The 14,706-nt window shown below is 33.2% G+C and overlaps 1 protein-coding gene and 1 non-coding gene across 3 annotated transcripts; one reads left to right on the forward strand and one right to left on the reverse strand.

The window, feature by feature from the left end:
* The first annotated feature begins 1,334 nt into the window (after nucleotides 1-1,334).
* LOC121215373 (cytochrome b-c1 complex subunit 7-2, mitochondrial) lies at nucleotides 1,335-13,025 on the forward strand. 2 transcript variants are annotated; one of them, XM_041089803.1, is made up of 4 exons: nucleotides 1,335-1,868; nucleotides 1,949-2,106; nucleotides 2,736-2,783; nucleotides 2,957-3,222. In XM_041089803.1, exons 1-4 carry the CDS (start codon nucleotides 1,775-1,777, stop codon nucleotides 3,032-3,034), a joined length of 378 nt encoding a protein of 125 aa, XP_040945737.1. In that variant the 5' UTR covers nucleotides 1,335-1,774; the 3' UTR covers nucleotides 3,035-3,222. The 2 variants fall into 2 exon arrangements, with proteins under 2 accessions (XP_040945737.1, XP_040945736.1); XM_041089802.1 differs by lacking the exon at nucleotides 2,957-3,222 and adding an exon at nucleotides 12,816-13,025 and having other exon boundaries at nucleotides 1,503-1,868.
* A 348-nt stretch (nucleotides 13,026-13,373) lies between these two features.
* On the reverse strand, nucleotides 13,374-13,479 carry LOC121215661 (small nucleolar RNA R71). The gene has a single exon (XR_005911637.1). It is a non-coding gene; the product is annotated as a small nucleolar RNA R71 (small nucleolar RNA).
* Between the last annotated feature and the right edge of the window lie 1,227 nt (nucleotides 13,480-14,706).

The raw sequence follows: 14,706 nt of genomic DNA on the forward strand, positions 1-14,706 counted from the left end.
CTACTTTTTTGTTACTTATTAGATTTTTATGTTGGATGTTAGTTTTTGTTGCATTTCCATACTTTTTAGACCCAAAATGAAAAATTATACAGTTAGATGTTTAATGGTTGAATTGAGCTTGTATAGGAATGTGACTGAGGCAAAAATGTAAGGAAGAGCCATCGTTGTTGCCAAAGTCATAACACTAGTGTCTTAGTTCGTGACACCAATGCCTCTATCTCCACTCAAGGAGTTGGAATTCAACAAATTGTAACCCAAGTGGCCTGCCTTCAAAGTCGTGACATCAAGGGAGTGGTGTTGCGACACCAGCCTACATAGTCGCGACTCTAAGTCACCAAAGTGGCAACCTTGAGCCCAAACACCAAAGTGAGGAAGCTAGGTCACTTGAGTACCAGGTTGCGACACGGAAGCTTGCCAATACCTCATGAAGTAGACTATCGAGGGTGTCGTGACATCGAAGGTTGGGTGTCGCAACATCAAGGCTTGACAAGGAAAATTTGTAAGGACAAATTGATGTCTAGTTAAGCTTAAGTCACATTTTATAATAGGGCATTTTTGTCATTCTTAAGCTAATTTGTGTTTACTATATAAACAACTCTATGACACAATTTGAAAGGAGTCAATCATTAGATTCTTAGTACTTCCTTTTCTAGGTTAGATTTGAGAAAATTCCTTTTAATTTTCTACCCTTATACCTTTTTTAGCCTAAAAAGTATAGGGACTTCCTTATACCTTTCGTATATTATTTAATATTTCAATAGATCTTTAGTGTTTTTGTTATCTAATTTTGAAAACTGATAATTGGGTTGTTGACATACAAGGAGTCAACATTTTCTCTATCAATCAATTTAAGGGTTTCATCAATATTACTAAGCATTTCTCAAACCTATCCATTTTGCATTATTTTCTTGTTAATCTAACATGAAATTGATTGAGTCTTATGAATTGATAATGGGTAGGAACTAAATTAATTAGTGGTTGGTTAATTGAAGTGTAATTAGTTGATTTAAGGTTTAGGGACTAGATCATAAAATTTGGATTAAATTGAATAAGCTTAAAAATCTAGAAGATGATCTAAGGAAATATTTAGATAAGTGAGATAGAAATTAGAACTTATCAAGTATAAATATGTTTATCTCGATTTAGTTTAGTGATGTCAAGATATAAATTGGACTAAATCGCTTAATTAAGTAAAATGATAACCAGGAGATAAAATTGGACCAATTAAGAAAATTAGTCAATCTAAATCCCTAATCCAATAGTTAATTATTTACATGAATGTTAATCAATCACTTCATTTAACTTATTACTGAATTTGTGAAATTGGTATTATTGAATTTGTGGTAATATACTACCTTCTAATTAGCTAGCTAGCTTTCTTGTTGCATGATATCATCTTTGACCCATCTTATCATCCGATTTTGTTTAGATTTAATCATGAAAATACTTCATATTCCGTTATAAAATTATAAATATTACAATTTACATGTCTCATTTATAATAAAAACAGCTTCTTAACTCTTTATATTTTGTGCCTATTTATATGTTCAATATTCATACACTCTAACGCGATCAATCAACCCAGCTCCAACCCGCAGATCAACATGTCTAATTACCATCATACGACGTTTTTATACAAGGTGGATCGTAAATTTAGGTTGCCACATCACTTATAAATCAGGAGCCTTTTCTTCCTTGAAATCAAAATAAATAGGAGACACAGGCTTGGAAGGGAACTAAGCTAGAGGTAGAGAGAAAGAAGGGAGTTGCCAAAATGTCGTCGTTCTTGCAGTCATTTCTGGATCCCAAGAAAAGCTGGTTGGCAGCTCTGCACATGAAATCCCTTTCCAAGCGCCTCCGCAAATACGGTACGCTTTTCCCCGTAAATGTAACCCTAATCTCTTTTTTTTAATTAATTCGATTAAACTTAATACGACAATTTGTTTAGGCCTTCGCTATGACGATTTATACGACCGTTACTATGATTTGGATATCAAGGAGGCGTTGAATCGGCTGCCCCGTGAGATCGTCAATGCCCGCAACCAACGCCTTAAGCGTTCGATGGACCTCTCTATGAAGCACGAGTATCTTCCCGAAAACCTTCAGGTTTCCTCTTTTTTCATATTATTTTAAATTTTCACTTCAGATTTTGTAGAATATTATTTTTCTCATTTTCTTTGGGGGGTGGGGTCTTTGTTGTTTATCTGTATATTTGGATTGGATTTAACAATATATTTCTCTTTAGATTTTTTTTTAAATCTCGAATTTGTATGTGTACGTAATCGTGTAGTCTCGGATTGGGATGTAACTGAGGTAGAATAATTCACTTGATTTATTGACTATGATTTGTTGCTTCAGTTTGTGCTATATTTTGCTTGTAATCAGCAGGTAACACCATTAGTATAGAAGCCTTAATTATAGTTATTATTATTTACCTTTAGAGTTCAATCCGTATAAAACTAAAACAAAAGGGATGCGGAATAAGGAACTAAAATTGCATAATTCATATGCTATGGTTATGGAATGTCTATATTTGTTAACATCAATTTGTATCTTTGATTATGTTTATAATTCTAATCCATGTACGCTTTATCATTCTTAATTTAGTAAGCAGAAAGGGCATGAGGAAAAAAATTGCTTTAGCTAATCAGTGTTTTTTATGTGAACATGTATCTTCACTTCATGAGTCATACTTCGAGGTCTTATAATTCATTGGATTTTATTGTCCGTTGCAGCAAATGCAAACACCATTTAGGAGCTATCTTCAAGATATGCTTGCTCTTGTAAGTTCTTGAACTGTAAAACTCTATTTACTAATTCCCTTGAGCTTCGTTTTCTTGGCTTTGGTTATTTCATGGAATTTCATGACATCTATAAGTGCTCGAACAAGAGTATTCTATTTATTCTAAGTATTCCTAACATGAAAGTCATACATATATCCCATGTCTACTTTGAGGTATATGTCTCCTACATGGGTACTTTATGCGATGCTTGGAATGAAGTTAGCAAAGGAAAAGGAAGAAAAAGTAAGTAAAGAAATATAGAGGTTTTCATAGAAGGGAAAAGATTCTCCATTCCCTTGTTTGGATGCTTAAATGAGTAATGGGAAGGACAAATTATGAAGATCCTTTGTTTAATGAATGGAAATGTAAGGAATGAGTGTGTTGTATTGTTCCTATTATGTCCTTTCAAATGAAATGTTTAATTAAATTATTATGTGAATAGTGAAATTAAATGTTTTAACTAGGTTTAATTGTTAGAAAAAGAAAAACAATTTCAAAAAGATGTACTTTTTATGAATCAGTAAAAATGTATGATTGGAATCTTTTATAGAGACCAATATGATTTTTTGAAATTTAATTCCAATGAGAAAATTCAAGAACCGAAACATTTCTTACTAAAATAAATTTATTATAAACTTGTATATGTATTTTTATGTTTTGATAAGTTTAAAAACCTCCATTGTTATAGGTATTAATTTTCCATTTTTACATGTTTCTTCATCTTTATCTTGTTAAAAGAAAAGAAGAAGATTTTGTGAGGTTATAATAAAATGAGAAGAAAAATTAAGATCCAGGCACAAATTAAAGAAAAAGTTTATGAATAAATTATTAGGGAAGGCTGTTATGGCCTTTGAAAATTGAAGAACAGACTTGGTATGAAATTTTGGTAGTAAAAAAACAATGGAACATTTGAGGAAAAAAGAGGGGTGCTCAACCCCATCCCTTTATTTCATTTTAAAAATTTATCCAAATAATGTTTATATGTTTTTCTTTTCATTTCCTTTCTCCCACCGGAACATAGTTTCTGTAAAACTGAGAGATGTTGTGATTGTGAGATGGCATGACTAGTAATTAGTATATTTCAATCTGGATATGTAGAATACTTGTGTCATTACTTAGTATGTTTTGAAAAACATGATTGATAACATCCTTCATCGACTTGATTCCCTTGAATTCTTTTGGTTCATGGACTCTTGAACTGTGCTTTGTTATGTAAACTGCCACAACTCGGCATAAGGTTATGGTTTACATTTTCTATTTTTTTAGCAGAGTAGGGAATTAGTGCTTGTGTTGAATTTATAGGTCTTTTGTTAAGGGTGCAGAAATCAATGTAGGTTTAAGGCCCTATATTGCCTAGGAACAATTACAATCCCTGGTAAGGTGCATATATTATATATTTCAAAGAAATTTAATGATTTCATGTATTATAATCTTGATTTTAATTTATAATTTATTGGATAAACTCAAAAGATACACTTGACCTTTAGGAAAACTTAAAAGTTTTAGAAGCCTGCTTCAATCTGATATAAATAACTAGAGCAAGGATTTCCTTGTTTTTGTCTTCTAAAACAGAATTATTTCTCTTTTGTCTTTTCCTCTTTCATACCAAAGCATGTTATCATTTGTTTTGAAAGAGAGGAACAGAGGTATAAACCCCCTGTTTTTGAGAGCTAAAAATATAGGCAAGGGTGAAGGAAGGCCTTCCAAAAAGAAACGAAAGAGTGTCAATTGTTAACAAAATATGAAAATGGTCAATAACGTGCTTTTGAGTAATGTATTTTTAATTATTGTAATTAGTATAAAGTAATATTTGTTATTTAAATTGTTGAATATAATTAAAACAAATTAACTTATTTAACAATTCAAATATTATAATAATAAAAAATTCAAATCATAATTAAATAAATTTTACTATATTCTATGTACAATATTGATTTATTTCATATAACTAATACAAATCGGCATTATTCAAAATAATAACAAATTAGCATAATCAATGTATATAAATTATTTTGACTATTTAAATATAATTTCCTAATCATTATTAAACCATTTATACAAACTATAGAAAAATTGATATATTGTATATTAAATTATTTACTATTTAATTTTTATGTTTTCTTAATAATAGAAAGATTGGCTTCATAGATAATATATAATTAATATAATCATAATATATTACATTAGATTATATAAATGTATTATTTCTAAAATTTCATATATGAAAAATATAAAGTTACTATGATATGAATAATTAAAATTTTCTATTTAGAACAAAATTAATGTTTCTTTCTTTTTGGTTAATGGAAACATAATAATTTAAATATAAAGTACTTTTTTATCTCATAAATATAAAATTAAATTTAATATAAAATTTATTTTTTACTTATTATCTTATAAATTCATTTAATAAAAGTTTTTTAATAGAATCGGAATTCTTATTTATAAATATTATAAATTTTTTTATCAAGTAAATTTATTTAACCAAATATTTTAGTAAAATTAAAATTTTTATTTATAAATTGATAAAGCTTATAAATAATAAAAAAATATTTAAAATGATAAATTCAGTATATATTGAACAATAAATGGTATATTGGTCAGTTCAAAATTTTCAAAGCTTGTGCTTATATATTTATTATATTAAAAATATAAAATAACATTCTGTTTTTTAGAGTGTGGTTGTAGCTTTTGTGGGAGACTTTCTCTTAGCTTAAAAAGAATTGGAGTCTAGCTCATAGGGAAACAGCTTTTATAGATGTTATTACCCTTATTTATACAAAAAAGTGTGGTTTTGAATTTTAGACTAAAAACTATTGAAGACTTATAAATAGAAATTCGAAAGACCTATAAAAATATGATGACTACCACACCATTATACCTTCCTATTACTAACAGTTGAAACGGATAGGGACTGTGGACCTTCACAAATTTATTCTCATTTATCAACACCATTTGATAAATCTCTTCAAACTTCTTATTACTCCAATGAGTAAATCCACTAATCAATTTCTTATTGTTCAATTGTTTATGGTTCCATGCAAGTGTTCATGTTAAATGTAATTCGTTAAAGAGTTGTGCTAAACTAGTGAAGGGACTACTTTGACATATATAAATAGGGCTTAAATAATTAGTAATTAAGTTCCAACTCTTCATTTTTTTTAATGACAAGTTATTTAGTCATAGAGTCATCCATCTAAGGTACCATGAATGAACTCACTATTATATACCATTACAAAAGCTATTGATTACAAGCTTTAGTCTAATAACATTGTCACGATCCTTTTAAGTTAAATTTGTTCACCTAATTCGATCCATTTTATCTCATGGTCACCATTTTATATTTCACAATAAAAATGATGATTACTCAAATTAGTAATGATAAAATCATTTGTCTCAAACAAATGACCCTTAACTAAATTCCATTTTCATAATTCATACAATACCAATGAGAGGATAACATTTACTCTTTTATTGAGCTATGATTCCACTATTGAGAGTGAAGTCATATCATGCTTAAGTCATGTACCCAATATACCAACTTTTTGCCTACAACCATGAGAGGTCGAGTTTTTAATACAGCAAAGGACATGGACTATAAATATATGATTTGTCCCTTACTTTGTGTTTGCATAAGTCACACCATGAACGTCACAACTGAATAAATTCAAAAATAAATCTAGGATAAATTCAACTTGAGTCTTATCCAATGTATTGTTAGTTTAGACAATCACATCTATGTCGTATGTGAATATCATATGCGAATTGTGCAAGTATACACATCGGCTCAAGTAATAAAATTGATAAGTAAGATCGTCTCCACAGAGATTAGATTAGGTATAAAAGTAATCAAGTTATTATAATGAATTATGATTATAGCTATGACAAACAGAGATAAGTATGAAGTGGTAATTTAGAGGGAAAATAATATGTGCTAAATCTGTACTGCCTAATACTGGAAAATGCTCACGCAAAGAGAGAGTAAAAATGCAATGAAAATTATGAGAATAACTACGAGGATAATATGTAACGAACAAGTACACAACTAAATATGTGCTGTCAAGATGTTACGACAAATGATAGAGGATATACAATGTTGATTTGGAAGGTCGGGATTACTAAGAATCTACCCTTCCTATCAATAATGCCTCAGCAAAATCATACTCAATCTACTGCTCAGAAGGGTTCTAAAGTAGTATGTTTCTTTCAAGAGCAAAACCTCAAGTTACCTTGCCTCAAGCGATATATGTCTATACACCTTTAGCGTGGTATCTTACACTGCTTTTTTTTCTTTCTATATGAACGTTGCTCTATGTCTAGAGTTTACTACAAGTATCGGTTGAGACTTGCGCATATCATTCAATTTCAGTCCAACTAATCCAACCTTTTCAGAATTAGATTCGTTCATGGGCATGCTACACAGTCGTCTATGTGTAGGGATTGCACGCATACAATTTAAAAATAAATACAATTGAATGAAAAAATAAATTAATTTAGATCTATGCTTCAACCATTAAAGAAAGTGAATGTTTCATCATGTAATCCCAACCCTATGAGATTTAGTTCATGAGCTGGCAAGTAAAATTCAAAACCAAAATATCATCCAATATCGTTTCAATCAAATTAATTCACGGGAGAAAAAATTAAGAAATAATGGAATAACTTTGGGAAAATGGCTTCCGCCAAACTAATCCACGTTCCAGCAACACAGTGTCTTGTGGTGACTAAGAGGGACTACCGTTGGTTTCCTCTTTCTATTTTGACTTCGCTGCTACCTTCTATTTCTACCTACAGATCTTCCCCATCCTTTAGGGTTTCCTCCTTTAGCCTTTTATAAGCTTTTCTTCCTATGGTAAATCCAATAGCACTCGATATCTTCTCATCTTTTTAGGAATATTTTTTTTGTACAAGTAGAGTTGGGCTGAGACTTGTATGCGTTGAGTGTTGACTTGGTAATCTTCTCGGAATTTCCACGGCATACAAAGTGGCAAACTATCCAACCTTTTACCCCACTAAACTTCATTTTTTTTATTTCTTTCTCTATATTCTGCACCTGCCAAACCACCAAACACAACCCTTCCATATTCTAAGAAACCAATCCTAAGCTAAATTCACTTAATCCACTCTCACATGTTCTAGGTGTATTGAAGAATCTAAGCTCATTATCGAACATCATAAGTACAAATTGTACTTATTATTAGAAAACAATACTTAATAGTTACATGGTAGTGGCAAAACATATTTAACTATACTAAAATAACTATACTAAAATGATCATATATACTAAATATACAATGTAGCCTAAATGTGGAACACCCCCCAAAACTAATGGATGCATTTTCCTTAATGCATGACCAGATATATAAGAGAACAACCAAAAGAGAAATTTGTACAAAACAAATTTCATGGCAAAAGAAATTAAATGCAAGATGCATGAAAAAATAGTAAACTTAGTTGGCTTGGACTAGTATGTAGGTACTTCATTCTGTCCGATGAGTGGATTTATGGGCACTAACTTTATACCGCCACTTCCTCTTTTTGGGGGTCATTTTCCCCCCTCCTTATTAGTTTTCGTGAGCTCATCGATTAGAAGATCAACGTCACGATTCTATGTAGTTACGGAAGCTGGTGGCAAAGGTGGAACAAGGTCCTTACCTTTGGTGGTTGCAGTAGTGGCAGTGTTATCTTTTTCTTCTTCTTCATCCTTCTCAATATTCAGGGATGTCATCTTTTCGGGCTCTTCAGCAATAGTTTGAGTGGGCTCCTCGGCAGCATCAGAAAATGGGAGCAAAGTGGCGGGGAAGACAGTATATTCTAACATTGGCTTTGTAAAATTCTTTTTACAGGGATCTCCTGATAGCTAAATCCCTACTCCTCACATAAGTCCAATATTGATCTTGCTACTATTCGGCCTGGACCATCTCTTTTGCCTGGTGGAACTGCTGAATTTCAAAAAGGGACATCCTTTGCTCCAACTGCTTTAAGGAGCGCAAAATTTGTTGTTCAAGGGAGCTATGAGAAACTGAAGGTGTTGTAGTGGGAGAATGTGCAATAGTAGAAGTGGTGGCTTGACTATGCTGAGTTGCCTTGGTAGCATCACTGCCTTGGATCATGGCAAAGAGGTCTTGGACAGTCTACCTTGTTAGGGGTGATATCTTTATTTGCACTGAGAGGGGACTCAGGCGGTTCGACATAGAGCAGTAATAAGGGAGAGGAAGTTTAAGCTACTGACATTTTTCTTAGCACACCGGTGTACCTCATGAAAAATGATCCTACGACATTAATTCTTCTCCCTTTTATGATCGAGTGTAGTAAAAACATCCTTTCCTTTGAAGCAGTTGTATTGTGCGTAGACGACATAAGTCGACTCTTTAGAAAATGATACCACACTTTCCCAATAGGCTTCAACAAAGACCTCACAACAATATAACACTCTTGACTAGAAACTGTCCATTGTGTACCTTTGGTACATAAATCATCTAATACATGGGTTAAACCCTCAGCAATGACATTGTCAGCAAATGGTGTGTGTTCGTCTTGCACACTAGTGAGACCAAACTGTGCATTAATATGACTTTCATCAAAAGGAATGGAAGTGCCCCTTATGTAGATAAAAGGAGAATCTGGAGAATTGACATGGGCAAAAAACTCTCGAATAGTATCCCCTAAAACGTCCTCAGGGTGCAAATAGAAAATACTCCACCCATGCTTTTCTACTATGGAAGACATAGATTTTTCATATCCCATGTATGGTTCGTCCTTGAACAAGAACCCTTGCTCAAAACAAAAAGGGTGTTTTCTGATGTTGTTATTGTATTTTGTGGCTGCGACACTGTTAAAGAACGTCTTTGGTTTAGTAGCACTAGCCCTTGATGGTTCAACAATTTTGGAAGCAGTCTTGACGCCAGCCATTGAAGAAGAATGTACGAAATCTTTGAGAATGTAGTGGAAGAAAAGATAGGAGAGATTGAAGAGAAAGAACAGTAAAAATGGAAAATTTAAGAGAAACTTAAGAGACGTGAGTAGTTAAGAAGAGGAAAATAAGGGAGATAGTGATGACAGTTAAGCTAAAATGAAACATGCTAAGGAATTTGCATGGCATGGAGGAGGAAAGAAAGAAATTAAAAAGATTTTGGGGGGGGGGGGAATGTGAAGTGACCTAGTCCTCAAACAAAAAGTTTAGCTTCTCCTCTATGGGCTCGCCAAGTAATAAAAATTGGCCAGCTATCCAAAAAAAAAAAAACAAATCTCTCCCTTGGACTTTTCTTCCCGGTCAACCCATATTACATCGTACCATGCTATCCATTTACCCAATTTGTCACAATGTTATGACAAACTCCTCTTAATATCACAATTGCTAAGTTCACATTCTTTATTCTGTCTCTAGAAATCATAGAAAACTACTCAAAAATAAAAACAAAAATGAAAAAAATATTAAATGAATACTAAAAATAAAATTAAAGTGAAACAATTAAAGAAAAGAAATATAAAAGAAATTGTTAGCTCAAATATCTCGGAGGCCAATGGAGTGTTTGTCTCGATCCACATGGGCATCCCAGTAGTGCTTTAAGCGTTGCCCATTAACTTTAAATGTGACCCCCATTTTCAAGTATTTGATATTAACAACTCCATTAGGATATACTTTGGCTACTTCAAAAGGACTTGACTAGAGAAATTTTAGTTTACCAGGGAACAGTTTGAGCCTAGAGTTGAACAACAACACCTGTTGTCCTAATTCAAATTGCCTTGCCATTATTCTTTATCGTGCCAACGCTTGGCCTTCCCCTTGTACAGCTTAGCATTATCATATTATTGTACTTGGAACTCCTCCATTTCATTCAATTCTAACAACCTTTTATGGCTAGTAGCGACCCAATCCATGTTCAGCTTCTTACTAGCCCAAAATGCTTTGTGCTCAGGTTCAACAGAAAGGTGACATGGCTTGCCATAGACAAGCTTAAAAGGTGACATCCCCCATGGTATTTTGTATGCGATACGATAGGACCACAAAGCTCCATCTAATCTAGTAGACCAATCCTTACGAGTAGGATTCACCACTTTTTCTAAAAGAATTTTAATTTTTCTGTTAGAAATTTCAGGTTGTCCATTTGTTTGAGGGTGATATGCAGTGACAATCTTATGTTTTGCCCCATATTGATGGAAAGCATTAGCTACCAACTTGCAATCAAAATGAGACCCCTCATCTCTAATAATGGCTCTAGGTGTACCAAATCTTGTGAAAATGTTCTTGTGTAAAACTTCATTCCTGACCTTGCATCATTAGTAAGAAGGTGTAAACTGAAAAATATATAGGATTTTTCATAATTCATTACCTTTTTACCTAAATTTGTTGTTAAAACCAAGTAAATTGGTTTTTAATTAATTAAGTAAATTGATTAATTAAAGTGGTTAAATTATATTATTTGGTCCTATAAACTAACTACTATTTTTGGACAGGTCTGAGAGTTTTCTTCTAATTGCAAAACCGCCCAAATTGGGGACCAAGTCAACCCAATTTTCAGCTGCACATGGATGTCATAAACTAATTTTGGTTTAATTATACAAAGTCCTTGAAGAGTTAAAGAAATTAGAGATTTTTTTGAAGATTTGCTGATGATCGAGTATTAGTCTTGAGTTGTTGTGGCACTCAAATTGACCAAAAATCAAGGAAAAATCAGCCACCTTTCCTCAATTCATGGCCGACCACTCTTGGAGGAAGTTTCAAAGGATGGACACTCCTATGTTTTAGCAAACTAGCTCCATTGCCTAACCTATAAATAAGAGCTCATTTCTCACTTTTTCAATCATCCCTCATCCCATCATCTCTCACTCATTCATCGTTCTCTCACCTCTTTTAGCTATCTTTCCCCTTCATCATCCTTGCATAAGGATTTTAGCAATTAAGCCTCTTAAAGAAACCTTGGTCGGCCACCTTGGAGAGCCATCAGCAAAGGAGCAAAGTAAAGGAACGAAGGAGTCTCGTCATTCAGAGTCTTAGGTGACAGCCACTCTGAATTGGGTTTAATCTTTCTTTTCTTTAAATTTAATTTAAATATGTTTGCTATGTGTTCTTTGTTCTTGTTTACAACAATGATAGCTTAATTTTATTTAAGCTAGGATGATTATTTTGATTAAATAATATTTATTTGGTTCATGCTTATAATGTTTGTGCCTCAATCGATCATGTTTTCATTTAAAATCAAGTCTGTATTTCGTTCATGTGTGATTGAAATGCACCTGAATTAGCTGAGCGATCCTAACCAGACGACGACTAATGGACGCATAATTGAAATGCGCATGCTTAATTTAGATCCTAACCCGATTGAATTATAGGTTGCATAAGAACTCTAACCAAGCTCTGTTATCTACATAGTTTTTAGATTTGTGTGATTAAATTGTTTCAAACCTAGCACGTCCCTGTTACCACACACGAATGCTAAGAAACCCTTAGTAAATAAGGATTAATAAAATGCGTATTTACTAAGTAAAGAATTTTGAAAGGACCTAATGTGGTTTCCAAACTCATGAAAGATCGAGTTGCCATGGAATGTTTTTCCGAATGTTATTAATCATGTTGATAATAAATTGAGTTTAATTAAAGTAATTATCCTAGTTTATTTATGTTATAATTGTTGCAAATTGTGATTAATTTTACTAAAATCTTTTTCATTTATATATTTGCATACTTAGGATAATTTGCATTAGGGATCATTGGATTTAGTTTAATATATTTTAATCACCACTTCTCAACTATATTGTGTTTTTATTTATGAAATTGTTAATATAATTTACAAATTAAGTGACTTAGCACAAATACAATCCCTGTGGAGATGATAACTCGATATTTACTTATTACTTGATAACGACTGTGTACACTTGCACAAACTCCAGCGTTACAAATTTTTGGCGCCGTTGCCGGGGATTGTCAACTGTTGCCATAGTCATTTGTTTTCGTGAAATTATTTATTTTCAATTTGATTTATTTCTAACATTACTAACTTATTCTTTTTATTTTTGTGATTTTCTTTACAGGTGTTTATGAGCATAGATCGAATTATCGATTTACTCCCTGTAGACCCTAAAATTGAGCGAACTTTCAGACAAAAAAGACGTGAACGAATAGCTGAAAGACAAGTCGAGATGGACCTTGGAAATCAAAATCAAGACCAAGGTAATGAAGCCGATTATGTACGAAATCCTATCGTCATTTTCGATGATAGGGATTGATGCATCAGACAATATGCTGTACGACTTTTCAGTGAGTTAAACCCAGGAATTAGAAGGCCAGATATTGAGGCAACCCAATTTGAATTGAAACCAGTGACATTTCAAATGCTACAAACGGTTGGCCAATTTAGTGGTATGCCCACGGAAGATCCACATCTCCACCTTCAATTATTTATGAAGGTGAGTGATTCATTCAACATAGCCAGTGTGACTGAAGATGCACTGAGGTTGAAGTTGTTTTCATACTCGTTGCGAGATTGAGCACTACCATGGCTCAGTTCATTACCACCAAGTTCCATATCTACATGGCAAGAATTAGCAGAGATATTTTTGGTTAAGTATTTCCTACCTAGCAAAAATGCTAAGTTAAGCAACGAGATCACAATTTTCAACAATTGGATGACGAGTCTTTTTATGAGGCTTGGGAGCGATTCAAGGAGTTACTTCGTAAGTGTCCTCATCATGGGATTCCTCATTGTATCCAGTTTAAGACATTCTATAATGGTCTCAATGCACATACAAGATTGATGGTAGATGCTTCCGCGAATGGTGCAATTTTGTCTAAGTCTTATAATGAGGCTTATGAGATCATCGAGAGGATTGCGAGTAATAGCTATCAATGACCAATAAGTCGAACAACTTTAGGAAGCCGTGTAGTCGGAGTTCATAAAGTTGACTCTCTCACTTCGTTATCAGCTCAGGTATCATCTATTTCCTCTAAGTTAAAACAGTTAACCGGTAATAGTACTAATAATTTTATAGCTCAGCCACCAAGTCCGTTTGAAGTAGTTTCTTGCGTATACTATAAGGAAGGTCATTCTTTATCAGCTCAGCCACCGAGTCAGTGTACTATGTGGGGAACCAATATCAAAATAGGAGTAGACAAGGACCCCAGTCTGAATTCTACAATCCTTCATGGTGTAATCATCCTAACTTTTCTTGGAGCAACAAAGGAAATGGACCGAACAACTTATTGCAGCAAAGACCCAACCAATCTCAAGGGTTTAATCAGCAAGCTCCAAAACCACCTCAAGCTGAGGCATCAAATAATTTGGAGAACTTGTTGAAAGCGTACATGACAAAGAATGAAGCTTTGATCCAAAGCCAAGCAGCAAAACAGAAAAATTTGGAAAACCAAATGGGTCAGTTGTCTACGGAGCTTCGTAATAGACTGCAGGGAACCTTGCCGAGAAATACTGAGAATCCAAAGAATTTAGGTAAAGAAAAATCAAGGTAGTGGCATTGCGAAGTGGTAAGACTCTGGAACCCCGATTATTGATGTCGAAGATGAGCATATTGAAAAGGAGGAAAGTCAACCAGATGTTGAAGTTCCTACACCATAGGAATCAGAATCTACAAAGTTTGACAAGGTAAACCCTGAATTAGTGAATTCAGATATTTTAACATCTTCTTTAGATGCAGATTTACCTACTCAAAAAAGTTGTCCGATTCAGCCGAAAGTTCCATCAACTCCATATCCGCAAAGATTGCAGCAACACAAGTAGAAACATGAGGTGCAATTCAAGAAGTTTTTGGATGTTCTGAAGCAGTTACACATCAATATTCCATTGGTGGAGGCTTTAGAACGAATCTCGAATTATGTGAAGTTTATGAAGGATATACTGTCCAAGAAGAAACAACTGAGTGAATATGAGACTGTTGCCTTGACAAAGGAGTGCAGTGCGTTCTTACAGAA

This window comes from Gossypium hirsutum, chromosome D03 (assembly GCF_007990345.1).
Source record: "Gossypium hirsutum isolate 1008001.06 chromosome D03, Gossypium_hirsutum_v2.1, whole genome shotgun sequence".
Lineage (NCBI taxonomy): Eukaryota > Viridiplantae > Streptophyta > Magnoliopsida > Malvales > Malvaceae > Gossypium > Gossypium hirsutum.

Bases quoted from the DNA above. Each gene is read 5' to 3' on its own strand.
- LOC121215373 (XM_041089802.1), top strand. From the start codon at position 1,775: ATGTCGTCGTTCTTGCAGTCATTTCTGGATCCCAAGAAAAGCTGGTTG. The intron at 1,869-1,948 runs GTACGCTTTTCC...CAATTTGTTTAG, and splicing joins CAAGCGCCTCCGCAAATACG to GCCTTCGCTATGACGATTTA. The intron at 2,784-12,815 runs GTAAGTTCTTGA...TTTTCTTTACAG, and splicing joins TTCAAGATATGCTTGCTCTT to GTGTTTATGAGCATAGATCG.